At 41.1% G+C, this 27,368-nt stretch overlaps 1 protein-coding gene across 4 annotated transcripts in view; it reads left to right on the top strand.

Moving 5' to 3' along the window:
- The window catches only part of DPP6 (dipeptidyl peptidase like 6), a 563,740-nt gene that overhangs the window by 435,174 nt on the left and 101,198 nt on the right, over positions 1 to 27,368 (top strand). For all 4 annotated transcript variants that reach the window (XM_075746658.1, XM_075746660.1, XM_075746657.1 and 1 more), the window contains exons 6-7: positions 3,231 to 3,283; positions 20,280 to 20,361. In XM_075746658.1, coding sequence (XP_075602773.1) covers positions 3,231 to 3,283; positions 20,280 to 20,361 — 135 coding nt within the window. The remainder of the gene's footprint in view (positions 1 to 3,230; positions 3,284 to 20,279; positions 20,362 to 27,368) is intronic.

Raw genomic sequence — 27,368 nt, 5'->3', positions numbered from 1 at the left:
TAGTATAATGACTTTTACAGCACTCATTGGTCACAGCTGGCATGGGAGCTTTTGTGACCCAATTTTGGTATTACCTAGAACCCCTCAGAGCAGTCTCAAGCCTGTTCTAACTTATGTTGGTGGGATCACTTGGCACACATGGTCTACACCGCAAAACAGTTGCCAAAAACTCTGCTACCTTCAAATATGCCTCTGTGCTGAGAAGAGCTCTGCCAAAGCTGGGATCCAGCCAAAAATCTGGGCGAAGAACATCAAATCAGTGCAATCACTTTTACCAAACCTTGGATAGAGAAGGGGAACACAGGGAGTTAATCCGAAACAGAGAGGTTAAGTGAAATGAATACTAACTTCTAAGCACTGAGACTTAGCTTTGGATTTCAGAAGAATGCTCATCTCCTTCCTGCACTTTTCACTGGTCTGGGGTTTCCCTACTGTTAAGTGAATAGCCTAATTCAGCTTGACCCCAGCAGAAATTTTATTTGAGAGATTAAGCAGACATTGTCATCCTCTTGAAAGGTTAAAATAACTTCATTTCGTTTGCATGGCTAAGAGGAAATTACCCATTTCATTTCTCTGAAAGACATTAAGCGATGTTTCTCTTGGATTCCTGTCTGCTTAGGAGGGTTGCTTGCAGTGTGTTTTCCAAAAAGCTTTGAAATAGTAGGGATAAGAAGGACTTTTGAGCTGCATGGGCTCTTGTCCTTAAGAACTATAATAATAATAATAATAAATATCTGATCCTGAAATCTTTACTCATACAAGTAGTTGTTGTTTACATGAACAAACCTACTGATTTGAAGGATTTATGTGAGAAAGGATTGCCCCGGTGAATGAACTCTGCTAGCTACAAGCCTTTGAAGACTACATGCTACAGGCACAGCAAATGTGAGATATTTTGGAGTCTGGCCAAAGACCCAAGAGAATGACAAATGAAATTCAGAAATTAAAAGAGTTCTTTGAGACTCTTGCAATTTTTGTTTTCCCCACTCCTAAACTCTCTCAGCAAAGAAAATGTTTTACCTTGGTCTCCCTTAATGGCTCTAAGCTCTAAACTCTCTAGCATGGCTGTGGGGACTCTGTACCACGAGCAGGCACATCAGCAGATGTCCTGCTCAAAATTTCCCTGGTTGCTTCTTTTCCCTCCAGCCTGCTACATTTCTCTATTTTTCCCTGAAGGCCTCTGTTCATACTCATTTTGGGGGCTGGCTTCTGCCTCTGCCTCTGATAGCTGGACAACACAGCATGGCTTGTTACCTTGAATGCCAGTCCTTGTCCTGGATCACATGTTATATATCTACATCATTTTCTACATCCTAATGCCAGGATATTTGAAGATAAAAGTTGCTCAGTATTTATTGGCAATGTATTATTAGGTTTCTCAGCTCTGTAGACAAATTTAGTCTTCCGGTGCATTTTCTTTAAGAAATTTTAGCAGTTTTAGAACTTCAGCAAGGCTGGAATAAAATCTAAAGCTGCATGCATCAGCCAGGTCTCCAATATCAGCATTTTAAGATTCAAGAGCTCTTTGGTATGATTGGATATAGATAAGATAATGGTAATTCATTTGACATCATCTGAAACGGGTGGATCTAAAAAGGACACCTGTACTAAAATAAATGCTAGCTCTCGGTGAATTCACTTGTATTCCTCGACCTTCCCTGATATCAATATACCAGAGACTCACCTTGCCAGAGGAGTCTTTATGTATCTGAATGCCTAAAAGGAGATACGATTTTGGGATGTAACCTGCTGATGTCCTTGTAATGAAGGCAGTGAATTGCACAGGGGAAGAAGGGAATCACATCAGTCTGCCATCAGTTGCTGCATTTCGTAGGCTGAAATCCAGTGCTTTCACCTCTATATTCTGGTGATTGCTTTTTTTTTTTTTCAGGGGGTTCATGCAGTAGTGTAAGGATTTAGTGTTTGGATACAAATTGTAACAGTTTGTTTTAATATCTATAGGATATTAAAGTGTCTTGCATTTATCTGCCTCTCTACTGAGTCCCAAAAAGATGTAACCCTGTTAGATGCCAGTATGCAGGCTTGCCCTCGAGAGCGATTGTTAATAAGTCATGCTTACTTGTCTGTGGTGCTAGAAATGGGCTTGGGATGGTCACTGGTGAGGCTGACAGCACCATGCAGGACATCTCATGGTTTCTTAGCCAAAAAAAAAATTGCGCAAAGCCAGAGATAGAAAAAATAATTTTGATCAGATAAACTTGATTGGTGAAGCAAGTATTCAAGAAGTTCCTTCTTTGTGCTCTGGGATGGGATGCTTTATGACAGCTACTGGAGAGCAAGCGGCTTAAAGATTTAAGTAGAAGTCAAACAAAATGATTGTTAGGAGTCTTATTTATTTATTTAGTAGCATACAGTACCAGAACAGATTTGAAAAAGTGAGTGCCTGTATAAATGTGTAGAAAGCCATTCATATTTAGAACTTTCACACTAGTGCCCTGACTTGTGCTGCTCGGCATCGCTCACCTTGGGCAACCACAGATCCCTGTTAGGAATTGCGTTGCCGCTGGCAGAAAATCAGTCCACCCACTCTTAAATCACTGACCTTGACTCTGGTATTATTATTTACTACTTAGAAAATAAGTAATAAACTCTCCCTTCTGAGATGACCTGCCATGCAAGCTGACAAGCTCCTCCCCAAGGCCCAAAGAGTGCAAATTGATATGAAGATGCAACGTAACAGGTCAAACAAACGTGAGGTCAGCTTTACGCCCTCAGTCAATAAGGTTTCATTTGCTGGCTGACAGGGGTCTTACAACCTGCTCTGAGATCACCCAGCATCACTCCCTGTTTTATTTATGTGGGAATAAAGCAGAGAAATATGCATTATATCCCTGTTGTGTCTAGCTATAATGATGGAGAACGTCTCCAGCTGACCAAGGTGTCCTCATTAATGATTGTTCTATATTTAGCCCTTGCAGAGACCATGTGCCCCCAGTTTAATCAAAGACCTGGTAGTCATGGTAACGACACAGAGCATCTGGATGTATACGATTTGCCAAACACTGTAATAAAGTGCAAGATGAAAAGAACACACAACAGCATTAGGTGAATTAATGTATTGTTCTTTTCTGCTACGGGTTTTGAAGTGCTTATAAGAGCTCCCTAGCTATAAATGCTAGATTGTTTTTGCAGAAAAAGAGCCCTATTAACACGGGTGACAATTACTAATCTTTTTTTTGTTTGTTTTGTTTCTTAATTTTGTTTTGCAGGTGTATCAGCATTCATATACAGCATATTATGTCCTCAGCAAAATACCTCATGGGTAAGCAATTTTTCAATGTCTTCATTGTAAAACTCATCCATTAAGAATTCTGCAAAATAATGTGTATCATGACAAATGGTTTTCTGTGACAGCCCTTTGCAATGGTCTGGCATTCAGCTGCAGCATCCACTGAGCTGTGTGTTATACAAAAGATGACATAGTCTGGAAACAGAAGTACTCAGCTTCCCAGGAGAGTCAGACTACATGAATTTTATATTCCAGTTTTCAAGTTTTTGGCTAGAATATAGATGTGTTGGCGTCTGGCTGAGAGTCGCAGTTGGCCACTCACCAGAGCACTGTCAGAGGATCTATCCAGGGGTGTTTCGTCCCTTAAATTCAGTCAGAATTGAGGCATCGCCCTTCGGTTTTGGGTCTTTTGGCAGATTCCCTTGATACAAATGCTCTCTCTAGCATCCCATCTGAAGGCAGATAGACCAGTAGTCTCTTCCCAGGATCCCGATGCTGCTTAGACACATGCACTCACAATTTCACTGAAGCTACAAGCCTTCGGGTTTATAGTTTATCTTTTCAGAGAGTGTGAGGTAAGTGCAGACAAACAAGAATGACACATAGGCTTTACATAGCATTTCTAAACTTAATGAGAGCATATTGCCTTACCTAAAGCATGTAGCATGAAAGGTTATGTATCATTACAAGTAATAAACTTCCAGCACACAATGCCTCTTCATTTAGGTCCCCCCTAGGTTCTGAGGTAGGCTCAGTGTTTAACATAGGCATCAATTAGCTTGAGGGAATCCTTCTTTAGCTTTGATTAGTCGAGGTTTTTTAAATCTCCCTTTCTCAACTTTGTCTTTGTGGCACTGCAGGTTACCTGCAGCTCTAGCTCCATCACCCTGCAGCTCGTCTTGCCTGTCTTGTTTCTCTAGAGTTTAGCCCATAGTTTCTACCTGCTTTTCCCTTAAAAGTTTCTTGGTTTTTTTAATATACTTAAAGGACTGGCCCAACTGATGAGGAATGGGATGCCACCATACCAATAAGACACATGTAGGCATATGATGATACATGGTGTTTCAGAGTGACATTTCCATAGCACCAATGGAAATGCGTAAGTTGCACAGCGAAATTCCTCAAATCATTGTCTGTAAATACAAAGCTAAAAGCCAGGAAGCTGATGCCACCTTGTGTGTTTTAAATATCATATTGGTGATAACTGTGTGGGAATGGTACAAAGGGACAATATAGGCGTGCTTTGCTATTTCTGCAGAACATTGCACTTGACTCTGGTTATAAAACACGTAATTTCAGTATTTGCTATGCTTCTTCACTAAGTTGCCATCTCTATATGTTATGGCTAAGGAGGTAGTAGATGTTTTGCATCCTTGCAATAGCTGACTAAACCTGCAAAGTTTAAAAAAATCTGCCTGATTTATACACAGAGTGATCACCACATAACTCAGGCTGGAAATGCTCTTCCAAGGTCCAACCTACTGCAGGTTACTCCGAGCTTTATCCAGCTGAGGTTTTAAAACCTGCAGGGATGAGGACTGCACAGCCTTGCTGGGCAACCCCTCCCACTGCCTGACTGTCCTCATGGGGAGAAAGTTTCTCCTTACATCCAGTCTGAACCTCCCCTTTCTGTTTATATCCACTCTTTCTCACCCATACCACCACATTAAATGGATTACTGTGTCTCTGACTTAGGAAAACCCTGGGCAAGTCCTAAAGTCCTGTTGGGACTGGCATCCAACGGAGAGAAGGCAGGATCCTGTGCATGCCTGTGTGCTCAGCGCTTCCTACTGCTTTTTGTAGGCAGCTCCCACGATGCCTGTGTACAGCAGATCAGCAGCCTTCCCTCTTCAGGGGCTCTCACTGTTTAACACAGGACTCATGTTTTAAGGGCAAAAGTCCTGGAAGTCAGAGATTGCAACACCTACATTTCTGAGACCCATGCCCTCTTTCCAATCCAGTTTCTTTGGTACAGTAACCAGTGAGTTTAACAATAGAGAAGTACAGATTCAATGGCAAGATATGAACACTTCTCTCAGCATTTTTTCCCCATAAAAATGCTAGTTACATTCAGGTGTTCCTCAAGGATTTGTCTCAGCACACCTGAGCATGCACAAAAAAAACCCCACAGAAAAAAAACAAAAAACATCCTCAAAAAAACCCAACAAAAATCCCTGAAATAACTCTCTTTGGCCTCTACCTAGCAGCAGAGAAACACTACTTTGTATAAAAAAATCTGTACTAGAGACATACATGTTTTAAAATCTGTGAGCCCTGGAGCTTGTGAAGCCTGTTCCCAAAGCTTATATCTTGTGATTGACTCACCACAAAAAAATCATGAGCTCGAGGATAAGTTGTTTCCATGTACAGCTGGAATATGGGAATTAGGAGATTTCTCAGCAACATCCATGTCAGAGTTCTGGTGTCCCAGTGTGACACACTCCAGACTTCCTAACTTCTTCAGTCTCTTTCCTTCCCTGCCTCAATCCGATCTTTGCTTTTCTTTAACACACACACCCCCAAACACCCCACCCTGCAACTTACTGGATTTATTTAATTTTTGAAAACTCCATCTTTCTGGCAATGTATCTGAAATTAGGTTGTGGGCTGAAAGGGTGTTGAGCAACAGGATGAACACAGAGCATGAGCACATAAGCTTTGTATCTGCAGTAAACCTAGCTAAGAGCAAAAGCATTTGACTGACAGCACAGTTCTGTTCCAGACAAAACAAAGATGGAAAAAAATAGAAATGTAATGTATAGTATGTATTAGAAATGCTAAAAATTAACAATACAGTGGTCCAGGCAGCTTACTACTACAGCATGATCTTTATTCATCCCTGACAACCAGCTTCTTGTTTCCCCCAGCTTCAACTACTTTGCACACCCAGCTGTGTTTCACCTTGCTCTGGCTGAGCAGCGATGCAGGCAGTTGGAGGGTTGGATGTGTCAGAGGAGAAGTATCCAGTATAAGGGGAAGATTTGGAAAGTGAGAGGGTGCCAGAAGGCACACAGGTGTGTCAGGCATTGGTGGCCCCACAGCATGGTATAGTGATGGATCAGGCGACCACCGGCAGGAAGAGAGTTGGAAGGAGTGCCGCATTTTGTGTTGGTATGAGTATGGTTTACAAAGTGGTTTAGGCTGAAGGTACATACACAGGCATTGTAAACCATATTGCACAGGAACAATTGCATTGATCTTTCAGGTGATCAGAGTGCATGTGAGCAGTGGAAAGGGTGGCACATTACCATTTCCCTGGAACATGGGCATTTAGTGGTCCTTTGGAGTTCTGCATATATTTTAGGGTGGTGCATGGAGACGACAGGTGTAGCAGGTGAACATGATGTAACAGATGATGAAATGCATCAACTGAAAGTAGAGCCTCTGTTGGATGAAGCAGTAAAAATCTCTTCAGCACATATTTCATATTTAACCCATGAATATAGCTCTGATGGATGTGTGTGAATGAAGATTGTTGAGGGCAGGACCAAGCACAGTAACACAGGACAAGGTTCAGTTCAGTTTGACGTTCCAGGTCCTTTGGTGACGACAAGATTTGCAATCCACAGGTAGCATCCTTGCCCTCCACCTGATGATAACACGAGTGACAAAAGCCTTTGGCACAGAGCAACAACCCCTTTGCCATTTCTACAAACCATTTTCATGCATTAGTCCTCTTCTGCAAGTAGGCACCAGCTTTACACCCCATCGGTGTGTGCCAGTGGCACCTTGGCATACCTCCAAATCAGCAGCCAGCGACTGCTGGTGAACAAACTCATTCCCCTCCACAATATCCCTCCTGCTCATAGACACTCTGTCCTGGACACAGGCAGTGACAGTGTGACTTTCCCTCTGCTCTCTCTACCCTGTTCCTCGTCCTCAGCTATGATCTGCCTCATCAGGAAGGCCAGACGGTTTAGGCTTTGTACCCACTCATGCCCTTGCTACACCCCTGCTGAGGCTAACTAATAGGGAAGTCAATTAATCTAATCTGTGGCATCACTTTTTAAATAACATGACATTAATCTACCAGCATAAATTGTTTTTTAACGGGAATTTTCTAATTATTTTTGCCATGGGCGGCAGACTCTCCAGATTCAGGCCATGTCTGAAGTCAAAAGGGGCTCGTACCAGCGTTTTCTAGATTTCGTTCTGAGCTCTCCGTAAGTTTGACATGCCACTTTGGGCACATCCTTAGCACAAATGGTATTTTATACAGGGTGCAGGACTGAAACATTTTTCCATGAGAGCTGTTGTGGAAGTGAACTCCCCACATAAGGAGGAGTAGAACAATTTGGCTCTCTGTAGGAGAACTAATGTATGCCAGTGGCATAGACTCAAAGGATTTTATGTAAAAATGAAAATAAGGCTGAGGTAGAAGAAAGAGTAAATATCCATGCAGGGACCCCGCACAGATTTAATTTCTGCTTTTTTGTTATTTCAGCCTTTTCATAGCCTCTTGGTAAACTCAAGGTAGAAACCCCTACCGTTTTTGCCACATTAGCCTTCTGTTTTCAATGGCCCGTGGTTTTCAGTCTTCACAGGGGGAGCCGGCTAAGATCCTCAGATCTCATTTTCCTGGGCTGAGGTGTGCAGGGAGGTTATGTTCAGTTCAGCTTTCCTGCGTGCCACCCACTTTTCTCCTGCTGCTCACCCAAAAATAAGATGCTGGCGCCGGGTGCCATCTAGTGGAACAAGCCTCTGCGCTTGCTGCTCATGGTCCCTGGTATGAACACCTCCATCCCATCCCATCTGCTTTCCTCTGAACGGTGCTGCTTTTCAGATATATCTGCCAATAACTGCCTACAGCTGTCTGCATTAGAAATATTTTTGCAAAGCTCTTCTCATAACCTCACAGTTGCACTCGCCGCATTGTAATTACCAGTTGGTGTAATTTATAGGTACTGCGATAGCAGCTGTAGGTCTAGATGTGGAACACGGAGCTCTCATGCAAGTGCTGGGAAAAAGTGGAACACAAATACCATATACAGTTCTTTCCTAATATAGTTTTTCCTAACTTTTGAAAATAAAAATTTAGCAATACAATGTAGGGAACAACCTACTTATGAAATCCAGCCACCGAAAATTGTTTTTTTCTTTTGTGGGTTTTAATAATGTTGCTCCTCTGAGTCTAATACGGATTATCTGAGTGTCCTGGTTTTGGCTGAGGTAAAATTAATTTTCTTTCTAGTAGCTGGTCTAGTGCTGTGTTTTGGATTTAGGATGAGAACAATGTTGATAACACACTGGTGTTTGTAGTTGTTGCCAGGCAGTTGCAGTGTCTACACTAAGCCAAGGACTTTTCAGCTTCCCATGCCCTGCCAGGGGCACAAGGAGCTGGAGAGCACAGCCAGGACAGCTGACCCAGGCTGGCCAGAGGGATATTCCTGGCCATAGAACGTCGTGCTCTGGATAGAACTGGGGAAGTGAGCTGGGAGGGGGGATCGCTGCTCAGAAACAGACTGGGCATTAGATTGTTTTTTTACCATGGTGAGCAATTGCATTTGTGCATCACTTGTTTATTGTAGATGATATTATTATCATCATCATCATCATGATCATCTTCCTTTGTTATCCTATTCAACTGGCTTTATCTCAACCTATGAGGGGTTTTTTTCCATTCTCCTCCCCATCCCCTTGAAGGGGTGGGGGAGAGCGAGTGGCTGCCTGGTGCTCAGGTATTGGCTGGGGTTAAACCATGACGCTTAGTCATTCATAACCTTCACTGAAATAAGAGAAAAAGCTTAGTTTGTTCAGGGTTTTCATGGTCAGGCCATGACCAACCAGAGTGTTCCCCTAACCTTGTTGCATGATTTCTCTCACCAGTGTTAAGGTCATTTCACACCAGTGCGTGCTGCTGGACCACTGGTTTGATCTGGCACTGTAGGTTCTAAGCAAGTGCTAATTTTGGGTTGATATCCGAGGTGATACCTCTATCTTCAACTTTTTGCTGTGGCCAGCAGAAATGTTACACTTTCTTACAGTTTTGTGTTGTGTTTGCATTCTCTAAAACAAAGCCCAGCCTTAAACTTGCATTTCCTCAGACCTCCTCGTGCTCATCCAGTTCTGCATGAACCATTCCCCTCTGAGCACAGCTAAGTGGCAGAGATTAGTGCTGACCCTCTCGTATGAGCTCTCAGCACAGTGTTAGCACATCCAGCTGGGGCATGTCAATGGGAGCTTCCAAATACACTTGTAGGAATCAGTGAGAAAATCAGCAGTTATTCCCACTCCTCCCTGATTTTGTGTATGGGGAGGAGGGAATGGTACACAGTTACTAATATGCAGAATCCCTACTTCTTCCCAAATTTATGTGGTGTAGTCAGAGGAACATCATAAGTAGATCACAGGAGCAAGCACGGAGCTGAGTTCAGCTCTTCCTGCCTACACTGCTGACGGTCTGTAAAATACTGCAGACATCCCCCACACCGAACTCCCAGGAACTTCAAGAGAAGTCCCATGAGTGGAGTGAGTGCAAAGTATGCCTTGGAGATCCACAGGAGTGGTAACAGGAGGAGGAACTGAGCCAGTGCATCCCTGTGAGTAAATTTTCAAAGTCATGCCTGTAGATGTCTCGGCAGAGCTCTTACTAATGTTCCTGTTCTTTGATACAAGCTACTGGCAGGAAAGAGGTTAAAGTTAATTAAAGAAAACTTAAACATATTTGTACATACCCTATTGTATAAGATTTTGAAAGACAAGAAGGTTCATCAAGAAGGCACATCCTTCCATTTCCACGTTCACCATAAAAAGAAAATGTGTTTCATTATTTGAAATCATGGTTAAAAAAACTTCTGCTGCAGACATCTGTCCATTTGACCAAGACTGTTCTATTTTATTTTGTTCTGGCCTGTTATGCCCCTTCTCTGTAGTATTACAGAAACTTCCCATGCCTCAGTGTCCCCATCTGCAAAGCAAGGAGAGAAATATTGCTTACCCAACAAAGGCAATATGTGGTAATTACTGTAGAGAGTGCTGCACAATTTCACTCTTTAACATTTATAAACTTGTACTAGAGCCCACATTTTATTTTAAGAGGAAAAAGTACTGTAATTAACAGAGTCTGTTTTCAGCTAATTGAATTTTACTTAGAGGAGCTGAATATTTTCCCCCAACAATGATATATAGAGGTTGAAATAAGCCCTTATAAAAAGGCATGTAAAACCAAATAACAATGTGAAATTTGTTAAATAAGTAGAAAAATGTATTCTGCAGTTCGTGAAGAATCAGCTATTGCTACTTTTTCTCTCTCCTCCCTCTACCAATTATCATTCCATAGTTTTTATCATCTTTTTGAGATAGTTTATACAGGTTAATTAAGACACCTCTGCTGCATAGTGTGGTAACTTTTATGCCAGACTATAAATAGCAACATCCTCATGATGTGATAGACGTTTTCAATTGTATTTTGACAATGGAAGACTGGCCTTTGGAATAGTAAAACTTGATATCTTGATTGTGGAGCCTGACCTTAAATCCTCTGAAGTGGATAGGAATCTTTCAGTTGATTTTACTGGCATTTGGCTCAAGCCATGATGGATCTGTTGGGCTCCTTGCTTTTTATAATCATCTGAGTTTAAACACTCTGTTAATCACTGGAACAGTGGTTAAATCACATACTGGCTTATTGCTTGCAAATACATTTTGCACCTCTTTAAAAAGAAATAGCCAGCATTTTATTAAGCAAAGCTGTTATTTGAGCATTACTCACTTCCAAGCAGTGGCAGGTTGAAAGCAGCTCAGCCTCGGAAGGCAGTTCAGGGAGGACTCTTGGCTGTGCCGGTGGGAGGAAATCCACTTCAGCAGCTCAACACCATATCATTTCCCCAGGGGATTTGCCATTTCCTCACCCATCTTGGTCACTGCATAGCATTTGTAATGTGAAATGTTCCTTTCCTGTGTAGGCAAAGCAACTCTTCCTCATGCTTCTCTCTTCCAGAGTCAGTTGTGATGTGGGCGGACACCTTAGAAACCATGTATAGCAATAATAATAATGAATAGTCCCCTGATGGGAGGATTTGATATTAAGAATTAGAGAAATGACTGCTGAGACTTAAAAAAAAAAAAAAAGAAAAAAGATCTTGGGTAATTAATAGTTAGATGTTAGCAGTTTAGCAGAGAAAAGCCCAGCAACCAACCTCCTTATGTTACAGAAAAGGTCAATAGCTTATGGCTCATCGGGGAAAAAAAAAAGGAAAGAAGAAAGGTTTGAAGCAAACCCTCCCATAAGTGACTGTGTGAGGTAGCACCCCCTGAAATGGAGGCAGGGGTTCTATTAAATTCAGTTCTGGAATAAACTGTGCTTCATTGGTGAGGAACTCACCTGGATTTTGGACTGTTCATGTGTCTCAGGGTGAATGAACATCCTCTAGTCCCCGGGCTCTGGTCAGCCTCCAAACCACTGCTGCAGGGTACACGCACATCGCAACGCAATGCTGACCACCACCAAAACTTTGCTCATTGGCATGGGTTTTCCTCCTTATTCATACTCAACAAGGTTGAGTTAGTACATAGAGTTTTGACAGAAAAGGGAAATAAGGGTGAATGAAATAAAAAGTAGAAAATGATGGTGCAATTGCATGGCACCCAATAGGCAACTAACCAGATTTTTGAAGCCCATACAATTGCTGTTTCCGTCCATCACCTTCCCAGAAATAAAATTGTTCTGTAGGTGGAATTTTCATAGTGGGGATTGGGATTTTTTTTGTTTGTTTGCATCTTTGTCCTAATGTTCAAGGTTCTGGGGGGATGTCCACTAAAATAGGAACAAGAAATATGCATTTCCCTCGGCATCCATTTTTGCTCCGCTGCTGTCGTGCTGCAGACCCTGCAGCCTGGGTCTTGATTATTTGTTGCTGTGGTTGGGTGATAAACTCTTTCAGCCTTTTCGAACTCTCAGTGTGTTGTTGTTTGATCACACAGCACAAAGAATGTGCACCGCATGCTACAAAACACAGACTAATTTTTTTGTGATCATTTGAAAAAAAGCCAGTTTTGATGACCCAAACCTGCAGGACTATGAGCATCTCCTCACTGTCGTGGAGTTTAATGGGACCTGGGCTCAGGTTATATAGTGAGGGCTCTACAGGGGCCTGTGCTCAGTTACTGAGGACTATATAGAGATCTGTGCTGCAACTCTGAGGAAGATTTATAGCAGTCTGTGCCGTAGCACTTGTGCACCTCAGCAGTGTCCTGGGGCTCCCTTTTGTCCTTGCTATTTGGTTCTGTGACCACTTCACAGGTAGGCACTAACCAAATTTAATGGGTGGAAAATATCTTATTATCCCAAAATAGGCATCCTGCCCCCTTGGAGAGCTCAGAACATACAGGGGAAATTTAAGAAGTGCAAGAAAGGACCTTTGGGTGGAGAAAGGATGCGACAGCCAGGGCTTTCCTTGATACAGTAACCACTGAGAAAGTCTCTTTATGGCAAAGGTGATATAATCCCAGGCTGATAGCTCAGACTGCATCACACCAGCCCTGATGTCTCTTCACCCCTTACCCTAACCTTCCATTTACTGAATGCTCCACTACAAATTTGAGGAGAGAGGACAGGAACAGAAAAGGTTGCTTTCCCATGTCACACACGAGAAGGAGACAGAGGAATGAAAGGACCTTCAATATGCAGAGTTGTGAAGGCAAAACTTACACCCCATTTCAAATGCGAACGTTTCCTTTTGCGTGTATACTTGGGGTTTATGCATCTCTGTTATGGGGCAGAACTGTAGGGCCAGGGTGGTATTTTATAAATAAGGAGAATATTTTTCCAATGCTGGAGAGGCTGTTTAAAAGAGTATTGTGTTTCAATAATCTTGAGAACCTGTGAACAAACCTCCAAGATCTCCTTATCCTGTTGACATGAGAAGAAATAAGGTTTGCTCAAAGACTGTAAGTTTTCAAAAAGATACGGAGAATACAGAGTCATTCTCAGTAACACAAGCTGTTAGATTAGTTTAGAGCACAAGTGCAAGAATCAATCTCTTGCCTCAATTAGAAGTGTGACCTAGTGTCCAGTGAAGTTGTATTGTAACGAGGCACTTCTGCTGGCTCTGGTAGCAGGAGATCACAACTGTATCTCATTTTGTGTACTAATAATCCCATATTGCTCTCTGCAGGCATCACATCATGGTGCTATATTTTTATTAGGGTTTGGAAGTCAGACAAGGTCAGCTGGATAGAAAATGCTACAGTTTCATCACAAACATCCTTTCCTGGAGACTGGCAGAGTCGCTCTGAAGAACCATGTACTTTCATGGCTCATTATCGTTGAAATCTTCCCAGTTCATTCTTAAACATCTCAGTGCTTACTGGGTTGTTTCTCTTCAACCTGTATTTTTTGCCCATATTTTGGATAACTGGTCTTTGGATAGCTGTAATTCGGACTAGCCTTCTTGATAGCATTCAAATATTTAGATTTTCTTTTTTCCACGCCTCTGTCGTAGATAAATAGACTTGAAATCCTGAGAAATCCAGTGTCGTACCTCATGCCTTGAGTAGCTCTGAGATCAGAGATGGCTGAGAAACTTCTACAGAGTAAGAGAAAATTACATGAGTAAGAGAAAATTACTTTTAAGTGGTTCTGTTTATCACCTGAATGCTATCACCATTCATTGTCTCTTTAGGGGACAAAATGTGACTCCAGGATCAAAAGTTCTTCAAAAAAAATGCAGTAAAAATTCACTCTGTCATTTATGATTTAGAGAGGTCACATGAGAAACATGATAATGTCATCATTTTAAAAATAATGCTACCAGTATCTAAGGAGCATTTTCACTGTTTGCTTACTCAGGGAAACCTAGAGATTTTGATCAACGGCTTGCAGTCCTCCAGACTGCATTACTGTGGCTCGTGGCCATGTATGAGTCTCCGCTGCATTTTTAAATCAGTTTTTATAGACCTTCACTAGAAGGGCAAGCCTTTGCCATCATTTTACATAATTCACAATGGAAGTTGGTGGCTTCTTTTCTGAGAAGTAATTGAAATTATAGTATTAGTATTGTTCAAAATTTTGCAGGCCCAGTACCAAGTACCACATTGATGGATAATTTACAGACACAGGCAGACTATAATAAAAAATATCTCCGAGGTCATATTGTTGGCTTGAATCTGACTGGATTGCCAAATTAGGGACAAATGTTTTAGATTCCCTTGCTTTTTGTCTGTTATGGTCTAAATCCATAGAGTTCATTCATCTTGGACAAAATAGTTGGTGAGCTCAGTTGTTTTTAAGAACAGCTGAATGATCTGATGTGTATCTGTAGCTGAAATTAAGAAGTTCAAATTGCTTTCATTACCTCCTTCTACGTTTCTTCACTCAAAAGTGCTGTAAGGAAAATATGTGTATGTGTGCATGGGCGCATTAAATATTTAATAGCGGACAAGCCTAGATGAATGGAAGAGGCTTCCCCATCTATTTAAGCCCTCTTATTAGAATTCCAGGGGGATTCTTTTAGTTGCATCTTCTGACAGTCTGATTTCTTGATTATCTGTTCTGGCAAGTCTTTGATTCCCATTTGTATTATATTTTATTCTATCTCACTGTGAGTCTCTGCAGGGCTGTGTATCTCCTGGGAAGCAATTTTCTTAATGGCACCTGTCTCCTCCTTGGTGAATACTGAAGTAAACAAGTCATTTAATTGTTTAAGAATGCGTTTCTGCTTCTCAAGAAATGGCATTCGTGCTTCTTGGAAATCTTTCCCTCTTTCTTCAAGTCCTTATCTATGGTTCTTTGTGCATTTATGAACACATATGTTTTACATGCTTTTATTTATTTTGCAAATTTTCTCTGGTGCAATTTTTTCTCATCATGCATCAAAAACTCTTAAATACGATGAAGTTTCCAGTTTTTTATGACCTTTCCAGATGTCTTCTCTACATGGTGGTTTATATCTCTTTTTTCTTTCCTTCTTTCTAAGGAAGAAGAAATCTGTCTAAGCTGCTGTTTGATTTTATGCTATTAGAAGTAGATGTGAAGACATGAAGTTCTGGTGCTGAGACAGATAGTTGAGATGATAGATAAATAGATAGTTTTTTATAGTTAACCGTGAAAAAGTCTTAAAGTACCATGAGCCGATGTGTTTAGGGCTGTTGTCTTTCAAAATATTCAGTGCTGGCTTGATGGAAATAACAGGAGGGGATATATCTGCCTTCTACACACTTTTTTAAAACTATCTTTATTTCCTCAACTTCTTTGCATATACTGCTTTAATCTTAATATACTTTCTATATTTTCCTATATTTTCCAAAATTATGGCATAAAGAGGTTTGAAGTTTTTCTTAAGAAACTCACTCCAGCTCATATACATAGTTTTGGTTATTTGTTTAGAGGGTAGACATTTCAGAGCAGCCTTTTGTGCAAATTGTTGCATTTTTGCTCACATTGGCAGCATGTGCAAAGAATTTCCATACAAATCCTATTGTTCTGCATTTAAAATTAAAATTAAAAGTTATTAAAACAGACCCTAGAAGAACAGCCTATACCATACCCCAGACTTTAACTGCTTTTTTCAGTTTCCGACTCTTTCAGTCTGGCATTGTAAAATATTTTTCTTGAAGTAAAAGGAGCCTCTCCCTTAATTATAGTGGAAAATTTCTATTGTGGTTTTTTTTTTTTTAAGATGCTTTTGAAGAACTTAATATAGAACAGTTTGTCATGTTTGTGCTCAGCAGGAGACTCGGTGCCATGAAGTCTCTGAGGGAAACTGGTTTTCTTTAGAGTAGGAGAAAATGTCAGAAGAGGGAACACATTGATGTAAAAATTTCGGCAAAAATAAAACAATCTCTATGAAACTAGTTCCTCATTAATCATGGTATTTTTTAAGGTCAAAACCAGGCAATGTGATACAATTGATTAGTTTGTTTTGTTCTACATAGCTGTTCTAATATAAATTACAAGTAAAAATGATTTGGCAGGCAGCACGCTAATTGCACTCAGGAATTTTCATTATTCGGAAATTTTGAGGAGAGACTTTTTGGCAGGAAGCTTCATCTAAATGAGCAAATTTCACAATTTAGTATGGCAGTAGTGTTTTTTGAACATTATGCTGAAATCTTGCCTGTGTCTGGAGCAGTTTAACAGCCTCAGCTCCAGACAATGTCATCTTAATGTGGAAGAGTTTATACAGCACCTGCTCCATCTTCTGTCTGGCCTGAAACAACGTTATTATTCCCTTCTTTCCCGGGCTTTAAAATGAATCATTTTAAGAAGTGAAAGAAAGAACAGCAATCTTTTAATAAGGCTTTGTCTTTTCTTTGGCTGGAAATGAAGATTAAGGTTCTTTTCCATAAGGAAGTAGTGAAAATGGCGTGAGGATGCAGCAAAACCTAGTTCTTCACGCAGACCAATAACAGGAGATACAGAGGCTGCCTGCACAATAGTCCATCTCCAAGGCGGCATCCTGCACAAATGACTTCACAAGGGGAAGGCTCAGATCCCACCAAGGCCTAATTATGAGACTCTGTGAGGAGCACTGGCTCTTTGGAGAGGCTCAGATGACCCATAATATTGATTGATTCCAGAAAAAATACAGAAGAATTTTAAGCAGTGTGTTTAGGAGGAGAAGCAGGGGTGTAGCTATGGAGGACTATAGTTTATCAGCAGTAACATACCTCCCAGAAGGAGCTGACTGGCATGAGATCCCGTTTATGCAGCACTTGGGAAATGGACAAGTGCTCCTGGGATATAGGTGTGCATTTGGTCTGACTCCGTTAAGGGACTTCTACCAAGGAGAGCTAAAGGACCTGAAGAGTATGAGATAATCAGAAATGTGCTTGATAGCTGGTCTCCAAAAGGGTTTTTCAGTTTGACGATCTGAGAAGTAGAGGGTTGTGGCCATCCCACCTGGAGCAGCTGTGTAGACAACTCCTCCTCCTCTCTCTAAAGGTGATAGAATGGGTTTGTAAAGGGGTTGCCTGGGGCTACCAGGGAGGGAGTGCACGCATATTCCACCAAAGACCATGCACCCAACATAGCCTGAGAAGCATGTGGGAATCTGGTCTTTCACAGTACGGTTCACAAGTAGCTGAAATCCATTTTCTGGCCACCTTCAGGCTGGCTGACAGCCTGGTCTCTCCTGGCCACTGCTAATACAGCCCATCTCCAGATCATTCCTACAGTTTCTCTGAAGCCTGCTAGATCAGGCTTGGCAAGATGATGTCTTCTCGATCCCCTTGCACATGACACTGAAGTTTCCTACAGGTGAGGGAGTCAATGTTGCTACTCTAGGGAAGAGGATTCTCTTCAGAAGAGATGAGGAACAACCCAAAATCTACCAAGAGGAAAATATCCATCTCCCAGGAGTGTTTGTGGGGGAAAACTAGGATCTTAGACTGCTTTCATAGCCTGTGGTAGAAAAGGATAAGTCAAACATGAGGATGGATGCCTGGCTCCCACCTGTCTTCAGTGGTCTACATCACAACCTGGACGTGCATACTGTTATGTGCTGAATATAGAGGCAGTTTATGGTAACTAGGTTTGTAAATCAGGCACCTCCAGACAATGCAATTCCATCAGTCAGCCTTTCTATCTGCATATGTATCAAAAGGTTTCAATGCAAGCAAACAAGATTTTGCTACAAAAGAAGTTTCCCAGCCATTCTCAACAACTTAAGAAGGACCCAGGAGATGCAATTTTATTTTTCCTCAGGCATACCAGAAAGGGAAGCTGACTTTGCTTTTTCGTCTGCAGCAGAGCTCTTTGCTGGTAGATCGAACGGAGTGCTTTTTCTTCAGCCTTATCAGCTACCAAAGCTGGTTTATGCAGCATTTCTCATTGTGTTAGAGTTTTCCTCTTCTAAAAGATGATGCAGTGAGCAGAACTGCGGGACTTGTCTGAGCGCTGGTCTGAATTATTGGCTGTAATTGGTGTGTCTGTCCCTTAGCTCCATCTGTGTTATCTGAAGCTTTACAGCTTTGAATTCTTACAATTTGTATAATCCATTTATTTAGAGATGATATTTCCCCCTCTATTTGTAATATCTTGTACCTCTTCTCACTATGGGTAAAAAACCCCCAAGAACTAGATAGTTCATTTGACAAATAATGAAGGGGTTTTTTTTTCTCCCATAAGAGGTTTTTATATGATTCACTATTTTTCTCTCTTCCTCCTGCACTCAGAGGTTACTCTTTGTTAAGATAATCAAGATAGCTAACCAAAGAGATTGAGTCTTAACAGGAATAGCTGACTTGAAACTTAAGTGGGTAATGCATACAAGCTTGAAAAGATCCAGAAGTTGTTATGTCTATTCTTCTTACTGCAATGGGAATTTTGTGGCTGCTGTTAGTAGGAATTCAGTATGAGAGTTATGTGTTCTCTTATCCGTACCTTACAAAAATTACTTCAGGCTACCCACAAAGAAACCTTCTGGTTAAAAACCATGAGAAGAAAAGATACAATTTTACTTCACCGGCAGCAGTTGTGGATGACACTTTGCCTACGGAGCCAAAATCTGTCTGGGCACCCTGCAGTACGCTCAGACTTGAGGGGTCTGTGCCTCAACAAACCACTCTTGCCCCTCCACATTCCTGATGGGTCCCATCTGCATCAAACCTGTCATCTCGAGCACTTTAATGATTAATTGGCTCCATGGACCTCTTCCCAGGGGCCTTGCAGACATTGTGGGTTGTGGTTTATAACCACTGATACCCACCTTCTAGCAGGAGAGCAGAAGTTGCTGTTCCAAATGCAGGAGTTATGGAAGGAGGAAATTGGTGTCCTCATCTAGGGTCTGCCCTGATTCTAGCTGGCCTTTGAACAGGAGCTTACAGGAAAAGCTAGTTTTTTTCACGTTGGAGAGAGTGCACAAAATCAATTTCTAAGCACTCCTCTTCCTGCTGTCCTTGGCCTTGCTACAGCAGCCCCAGAGCAGCGGGAATGTGCAGCCAAGGGAGTTCTTGCCTGAAAGGGCAGAGCCGGAGTGTAACTGTGGTACAGCACCAGGTCACAAAACAGGCAATAAAGAGAATTCAGTTAGTATCTAATTACTGCATTCAGTTTTGTTCTGTTTTGAAAATATGATCTGGAAAACATTGCCTTTAATGAAGAAATAAACTCTGTTCAAGCAGAGAAGGCCTTTTGCTGAAAGGGTAGGCAGACTTTGGCTCTTTTCTCTGTTTTGGGGTGATGTTGGCCTCAACTTGCCTTGTTATTCTTACCTGTGGACCGGTGATGACAATACCCTTACTTTTTAAAGTAGTTTGAGATCTGCTAATGAGGCGTACTGTATACAGGCATTATTAGTGTTCTTGTTTGTAGAATATTACTATTCACAGAGTTGTGGCAACGTGACTTCAGAATATGTAATGAAATTATTTGTGCTGAGTATAAATACAGTGAAGGCAATGCTGTCTGTGCTATGATAAAATGACATTATGCTGCTCTGACATTTACCAAAAAAGCCTCCTCTTTCTATATTGCATTTGCTATGTCTTACTGATGTTCTGCTACAAAGTGAAGGTAATGGATGAAAGAACAAGAGAAGAATTTTGATTTTATTTTCTAAAAAGATGAGATATTTGGTATGAATAGGAGCTTTTCCCTTCAAAGCCAGGCTGCATATCAGTTGTTATACAGTTGCTAAACTTTCCTGCCATGATGTTCAAAGGAAAATTATTAGATACATGAGGTGAAGAAGATGAAATTATATTTTTCTTGTCACAGTATGATTCAAAAATATAATTATTGTTTATCCTTTGTGGACATCATCAGTGTTGATAAATACAATTACTTTTTTGCCATCCCTTGACTAATTCTTAAGGCTTAGGCAAGTCAGCAGTGGAATTAATCTGTTTAACTTCTTGTTAATAAGAAATAGGAATTGTCAGTTAAATACTTGATCTTACCAATGCTTGCTAGTGGTATGTATAGTGCTTACCTTACAATAAAAAAATCTACTGAAATCTGGCACTAAATATTAGATGATTCCAGCTGAAAGATGCTTTATGAGGTCATGGTGGATTTCCAAGGCACATGTGAACCAGCTTAAACAAGGACATTCCTGAAGTTGAAATCTCATTTTTCTCTTTTTTGCAGGGATCCCCAGAATTTGTTTCCCCCTGAGGTCAGCAATGCAAAGCTTCAGTATGCTGGTTGGGGTCCAAAAGGGCAACAGCTGGTAAGAGAAAGAAGTGTGCAAATGAATTTAGAGACCATGCTGCTATTGTTTGGAAGTAAAAAAAGAATAATGCTATATTGACTGGTTTCTTGAAACCTGTATGGTAGCTTCTAGCATCTTAATGGGGATTGTTTCACCATGTAATTTATTTATAAAATTCCCAAATATATACATTTACTGCAAAGTAATTGTGTCTAAAAATGCAGAGAAAGAACACTTTATGAAAGCTCTTTGAGGGGATGCACCTGCTTCTCCCAATGACACAGAACAGATTATACACATTATGGACAGTATGATTTAGTTAGCATACCATTGCTTCACAAGGGTGTCTTCAGACTTGCAAACTTGGCACTGGGGATATTTTAATATTAGCAGCCCTGTTTGGAGAATGCATCTCTCTGGAACGGAGTTGCCCTGAATTTGCCCTGCAGTTGTTTGCAAAATGGAGAAAAGTAGAAGTGTATTCTGGAACGTTTTCAGAACAAGCTTTTAAAAAAAACCCCAAACACTTGTTGGGCATTCATTGTGTTTCATGGAGCCTTTCATACTGCAACAATCCTGAAATCGCCAGTGTTTTGTCCCCCAGCCACTGCCATCATGGATTTGCCCATTTTTTAGAGCACGTACTTCCTGGCCTGATCCCCTGGCTTCATTTCCTGGTGCAAGTCCAATATTAAGATTTTTGCATATGCCAAACACTGTCTTTCTACTGTAACAAGAAAAGAAAAAGTGTCAACTTCTCTTTTGATACAAAATTTTTATACCAAAAAATGAGCTTCAAAAGCTCATTATCTGAGAAAATCTGGCATATGTCTCCTGTCCCCAGTGCTCTTTTGGGGATTTTTTGTCTGTGCCCTTAACTAGATTGTTTTCAATTTTTATGATTTAAAAAACAGCAATAGAAGACATTATCATTGCCAGTCTGCAAATCAGGTCGGAGGAAATGTAACAGATACAGGAGCAGGAGAGTCTCTCCTCCGCTCCATCAGGAAAATTGGGTTTGAGAGAGTCATCAACCTCAAATCTGACAGGAGTGGAGATGCAGCAGCCTTTGCCTCTATGCAAAATGACTTCTGAGGAGCTCATCTTTTTCTCATTGCGTACATGTACATCCCCCACTTTCATCCTCTAACATGTGCCGTTTCAAATCCCTTAGTCTGCTGCCCACAGATCGCTGCTGATAGTTTGTACCGATTCACGAGAGATTGGGGTCTGATGCTGACCAAACTCTTTCTTTTACATTCATTTGTGAAGACTGATGTGATCTCATCACTGGGCTTCTGCTGAGCTGATAATGTACTATCGTGACCTTCAACAACTGGAGACTGCCTTTAGAACATGGCAAAGAAAGCAAAAAGAGGCCAGCATTTCTTTCTTCATTGTTCGCTGTCTTTTTCTATTTTAAGTCTAACAGTCTGAGCTTCACGACGTATAGCAAAAGCTACATCTGTTAATTGAAAGCTAATATTGAGTTGTGTTAGTGATATTCTCCATTTCACAAGTGAATCTTCCTTTCTTTAATATAGTTTTGCTGTGAACTTGTGTGCCTTCAGCACCTTGAGTCGCAGCATGTTATTGATTCCCGGTCATGTTAGTTTTACCAAGCTGACTGGGTGTACTTAGCCTCCATCTTAGAAAGAGGATTTAATTTTTTTCTTACCAAAGTCAAGATGACCAATTTATTTCCTCCATTGCTTTCTCTACCAAGGTAACATAACTATACAGAAAGGAAAAATATTCATATCAAGATGGACTAATTATGTATACAACAGGACAGTATACACAGTCCAGGAGAAGAAAAGTCTTCTTTACTCCCAGCTTTATCCTTTAATGCTGAAATAATTGATACCACTTTCCACCAATTTCTTTTGAGAACTATACACTGAAAACTTAATTCCCTAAGACATCAAGTTTAGTGCATGTCCCTTCTGTGGGACGCATGGCAGATTTTTTTTTTTCGGTAACTGCAAATATTCCTGTTTCTGTTTAATTCCGTATGAATCTTGGAAATATCTTGCAACAGTGTATTTGTTCTGTATGTTTTGGGTTTTTTTCTTCCAAGTAAGTAAATCTGTTGGCCTGTAATTCAGCTGTATTACCTGTTCCTGCATTTGGAATCAGGGTAGGTGAGGAGAACCTGACTGGTAGTTTTAAGCACTATCATCTTGCATATCTCTAGCATATGTGCTTTTTTCCTCTGTTCCTTGTCATTTACCTTAAAATAAAATTATAGCAGTAGCTTATAAAATAAGCAGGCTTTTACATGCATCGATATAATCTATTTATAGCTAATAATCAGCGGAGAATTGCCAGAGAAAAATGAAGCTTTTAAAAAAAAAATTCCACAAGCATTATAGATGAGATGATAGAGAAAATATACAATGCTCACTGTTGTGTATTTCAGGACTAATTGAGTTACTCAGAATATAATTGCCATGTCTCTTTCTGTGGGGACAACATCGAGTGCAAAGTCAGAGAAAAATTAAAGTCTATTTAAACTTGATGATATGAAAGTGTTTGCTAAATGTAGGCTGGGTTGTTTTGCAGGAGAAGGCAGGTAAAAATGTCAAGTGGGATGGAAAGGAGTAACGTACTGGGAACTCCATATCAGCTCCCCTGGTTCTCAGCGGTTCCAGGGCCAAACACTTGTTAGAGTATTTTAGGGTGGTCCTACAACTGCAGTAAGGTACGTGAGCGTGTCCCAGCTCCATCCCTGCTTGCAGCAGCCCCCCCCTCTGTGCACAGTCTGCACCCCGACTTCACACTGCACCTCCCAGGAAAGGCGGGAGTGATGGGTGGGTGGGTTTGCATCACCTTGAAAATACCCCAGTTTTCAGGAAATAAAAAGATTTCCCCTTGAAATCTGCTGGTTTGTTCTTTGGCAACACAAAGGAGAGGCAGGGCAGGAGAATAAGACGGTTTGGTTCCAAAATTTTTTATTCCCTTTGTAGCTTCTATTTCATCCTTCCTAGGGGAACTTTTGGTCACTGTGTCTGACCTCTTTCTCTCTTGCATGTCTAATCATTCAAAAAAGAAACAAATCTGAAACAGAAGCAGCCTGAATGATCTGCATTCTTTGCGATTAAAAATAAACAGAGGAACTTTCCCAGGAGCAATTTTCTATTTATCTTGTTTTCTCTTGTCCTTACTCATTAAATTATATGCCAATTTTTAGATGATGAACTCCCCAGAGCATGGTTCTTGACTTTTTACTAGCCTGCAGAGTGCCACACATGCCAACAGAGCTGTATAAATAACGGCAGATATTGGATCCGAGAAAATCTGTCAGAAGATCAGAATGCAAAAATGCCCTCACTTCTGGCACCTCGGAAAAATGCTTCAGCCTTTCTCAGATTTCAGCCAAAGTCTTAACAAATTAAGTCTTACAAAGCTGATGGAAAAATTAGGCCCTTACCATTATGGGCTCCAGAGTCAATAGAAAGAGAGACGCTATCTTCAGTACAAGTGGTAACATTTCCTAAATGTGGCTGTTATTAAAGGGCTCATTCTTCTCATTTGTCCTACAACGTGAGCCATCAGTTATGCTTGTATAGAATGAATGGTGAAAAACACCATTAAATTGGAATAGCAGTGTGATATATTCACTTTTTGTAGGTGGAAATGACTATGCAAAATGACTATGAAAAAATAATCCATCCTTTCCGTAGTGCACCCGACAGCCCAAAGTTCCCCTTAGTATGCGATGGCATCAGCAGGGTCCTCGGTGGTTTTCAGTGAATAGGCTGTATTACCCTCAAACAGTTTGTGTGATACTTTTTAGCAGTATGAGGATGTTGATGGCATAACAGGACTGCAAAAAAGTGTCAGGCTGTACATTTGCCCTGTTCTGGGTATGCTTATCTTCGTAAAAATCTTCACTCTAGAATTCCTCTTTTTCTGATGTTGCCCTTTATGCCTTAACAGCTACCCACTTTTGGAGTTTCAGTTCCACCACAAAAAAACCCCAAAACCAACAAAACACACACCCCCAAAACTTCTGTTAATTGATCTTATTGGAATATTTTACCAGTTTCATGCTTTATTATATTACATGTTTTAGAGTGAGGTTCTGCCCATGTGCAGAGGGCTCACATGAGGTTTCACTGGTACATTTGCCCCAAAATTATCTATCCAAAAGTTACTATCACCCTGAACTCAGTTTTTATAAAACTTCTGGGCTCCTCTGTTTATCACAAAAGAAAAAAAAAGTGAAGTGTGAATAGGTTTCCTTTGCTGGCTTGCTTGGCAGCATAGCTGAAGTAGGTGAGAGGAGCGAGAGACTGTCTAGTGCATATCTGTAGCTGAAGTGCTCAAGGAATCCAAAAAACCTGAAGTTTTCAGGATGCTTTTATCTAAGTTATCCCAAAATGAGCTCATCTAGGTTCAAAATATTTGCTTTAAGGACAAGCTAGGTATGTACATGGGCCCTGTGGTCAAAAAGGAAGGAGCAAGCAGTTGGACTGCTCTAATAATGCACAGTGAATATTTGCCTCTGTTGACAGCGCTAAAGTTCAGTTCATAAGAGTTGTTAAACTCCGATTTCAAAAGCGGAAGAACTTCTGCCGTGCTGCTATTTTCCTTTTTTTAAAACCAGAACCTGTAACAGCTCCGACAGATACTAATGATAATGGTGACACATCAGATGCTGAGGGAAGCAGTTCTGCACAACTTTAGAGGCAGCAGTTATAATTCAAAAAAAATCTCTCTTATACATAATTGTATTTATTCTTCAGCAAAGAGAAACATTTTTTTGAGGTTCTCCTGGCCAGTCAGTCTTTTACTGTTTCCTTAAACTACCAAGACCATACAGCAAGAGGGTTAGAGCTGTACTTAGTCCCTGGAAGCTTTGTATGCCCTTGCATTTACTGCAACCCCACAGAATGGTCAAAACAGGTTTCTCCTACATTCATAGTCAATGAACCTTTTCCAGTGTCAACTCTTGAAGCAGGAACTACTTTTTATTCTTGTAGATTATGCAGCTACTAAGTGTATAATTGGTTCTAAAATAATAGAAGTTATGTTTCACAGCAGGTGCAGAAGTTGCATTAAGAAATCTCTATTTCAGTGAAATGCAAATGCCAGGAAAAAAGGAGCAGCAAGTCTTTCAGCCCCTGTCATGTTAGGGGTTTGCAGGTGCTCTCGAACAATGAATACTAATGGTAGCAAACAGCTTATTGTCATAGATATTACTGTCTAAAAAGTGCAATACAATTTAGAGGAATATTGGAGTTCATTCCTATATAAAACATTTGAATGATAGGTCCTGCTGCACGGGGCCAGAACCCATCCATTTCATTTGTTGTTATCAATTTATTTTTTTTTTTAACACTGTAGCACAATGTCTTGCTAACTAGGATATCTAGATGCAAAAAGCTGGTTAAGTGATGACACCTGGAACTAAACTGGAGTGACTCCTCTAATTAGCACGTTTTTTCTTGCCTGAATTCTTGCTTGTCAAGCCAGCTTAGTTCCAGGCAGAAGGGCTGCATAGATATCAAGTGAGGAGGACAATTTTCATGGGAGGTACTGAATCATCTGCTGTTGTTCCTAATCCACAGGGCTTTTGAACTGCTGTGTGTGTAATTGCTGTAGGTCTATTTGTTTCCACCATTATTTCATAGATTTTTACATCATTATTTTCAAGCTGCTGTTCTCTCACCTTTTCTTTGTGCAATGACATCTGAATCAATATTTAGCTGTGGTCTGCTGTATGTAATTATTCTGACTTGGTTATCTTGCTAGTTGCAAGGAAGAAAAGCTTCCCCACTCCTCCTTTCCTAATGTCTCTATAAGCCCTATTAAAGCATGGTGGGGGAATATTCAGACAGCTTTTTACATGATTCCTGCATTCTGGGAAAAGCAAGAGTTTCAGAATAATGATGTGCTGTCTCCCCCTCACCCTCTTTTCCAATGTCAGGATATGAATTCTTCAGGCAAACCCCAGTAAGACATTGTGCTGGGTTTGGCTGGGACAGAGTGAATTTCCTTCCCAGTAGCTGGCATGGGGCTGTGGTTTGGATTTGTGCTGCAACCAGTGTTGATAACCCAGGGATGGTTTCGTTCCTGCTGAGCAGTGCTTACACAGAGCCAAGGGCTTTTCTGCTTCTCACCCCACCCCACCAGCCAGTAGCTGGGGGTGCACAAGGACTTGGGAGGGGACACAGCTGGGACAGCTGACCCCAGTCACCAAAGGGATATCCCACACCATATGATGTCATGGTCAGCATATATATAAAGCTGGGGAAAGGAGGAGGAAGGGGGGGGATGTTTGGAGTGATGGCGTTTGTCTTCCCAAGTCACTGTTACGTGTGATGGAGCCCTGCTGTCCTGGAGATGGCTGAACACCTGCCTGCCATGGGAAGTGGGGAATGAATTCCTGGGTTTGCTTTGCTTGTGTGTGCGGCTTTTGCTTTACCTATTAAGCTGTCTTTATCTCAGCCCCTGAGTTTTCTCACTTTTACTCTTCCAATTATTTCCCTCATCCCAACCTGGGGGAGTGAGCGAGCGGCTGCATGGGGTTTTCTTGCTGGCTGGGGTTAATCCATGACAGGCATATTACATGTACACTGAATACCCGGACAGGTTACTCTGGTCAGAGCTTCCCCTTCCCCTCTCCCCCTGTTTTATTCAAAGGTGTCCACTGGAAAAGTGTTATGTTTGGTCTTTCCTTTGGTGCTCTGCTCTTTGGTTGCAGTGGCCCTAGTGGCCCATTTTTATTTTTGCCCATGCTTGTAATTTTCTTTAGTATCAGTGGGCTGGATGTGTTCGGTCTCTGTTCACCAAAGAGAAGCTTTGGCACAGTTGGTATTGTGAGCTCTGCTGAGAATGGTTGTGTCCCTTCCCACCTCAGCATCCTTGGTACTGCATTTGATCATGGTATAAGAGCAAGGCATTTAAGATAAGTGAGGATGCTACAATAAATCTTATTGAAAGAAGATATAGGTGATTATTGTAAATAAGATGTGGCTCTTCTTGTGGGCATGAAAGATTTCAAAGGAAAAAAAAAA

The sequence above is a fragment of the Balearica regulorum genome, chromosome 2, assembly GCF_011004875.1.
Source record: "Balearica regulorum gibbericeps isolate bBalReg1 chromosome 2, bBalReg1.pri, whole genome shotgun sequence".
Lineage (NCBI taxonomy): Eukaryota > Metazoa > Chordata > Aves > Gruiformes > Gruidae > Balearica > Balearica regulorum.
Note: the sequence above shows the minus strand (reverse complement) of the source record. Positions and strands in the feature narration are given on the sequence as shown.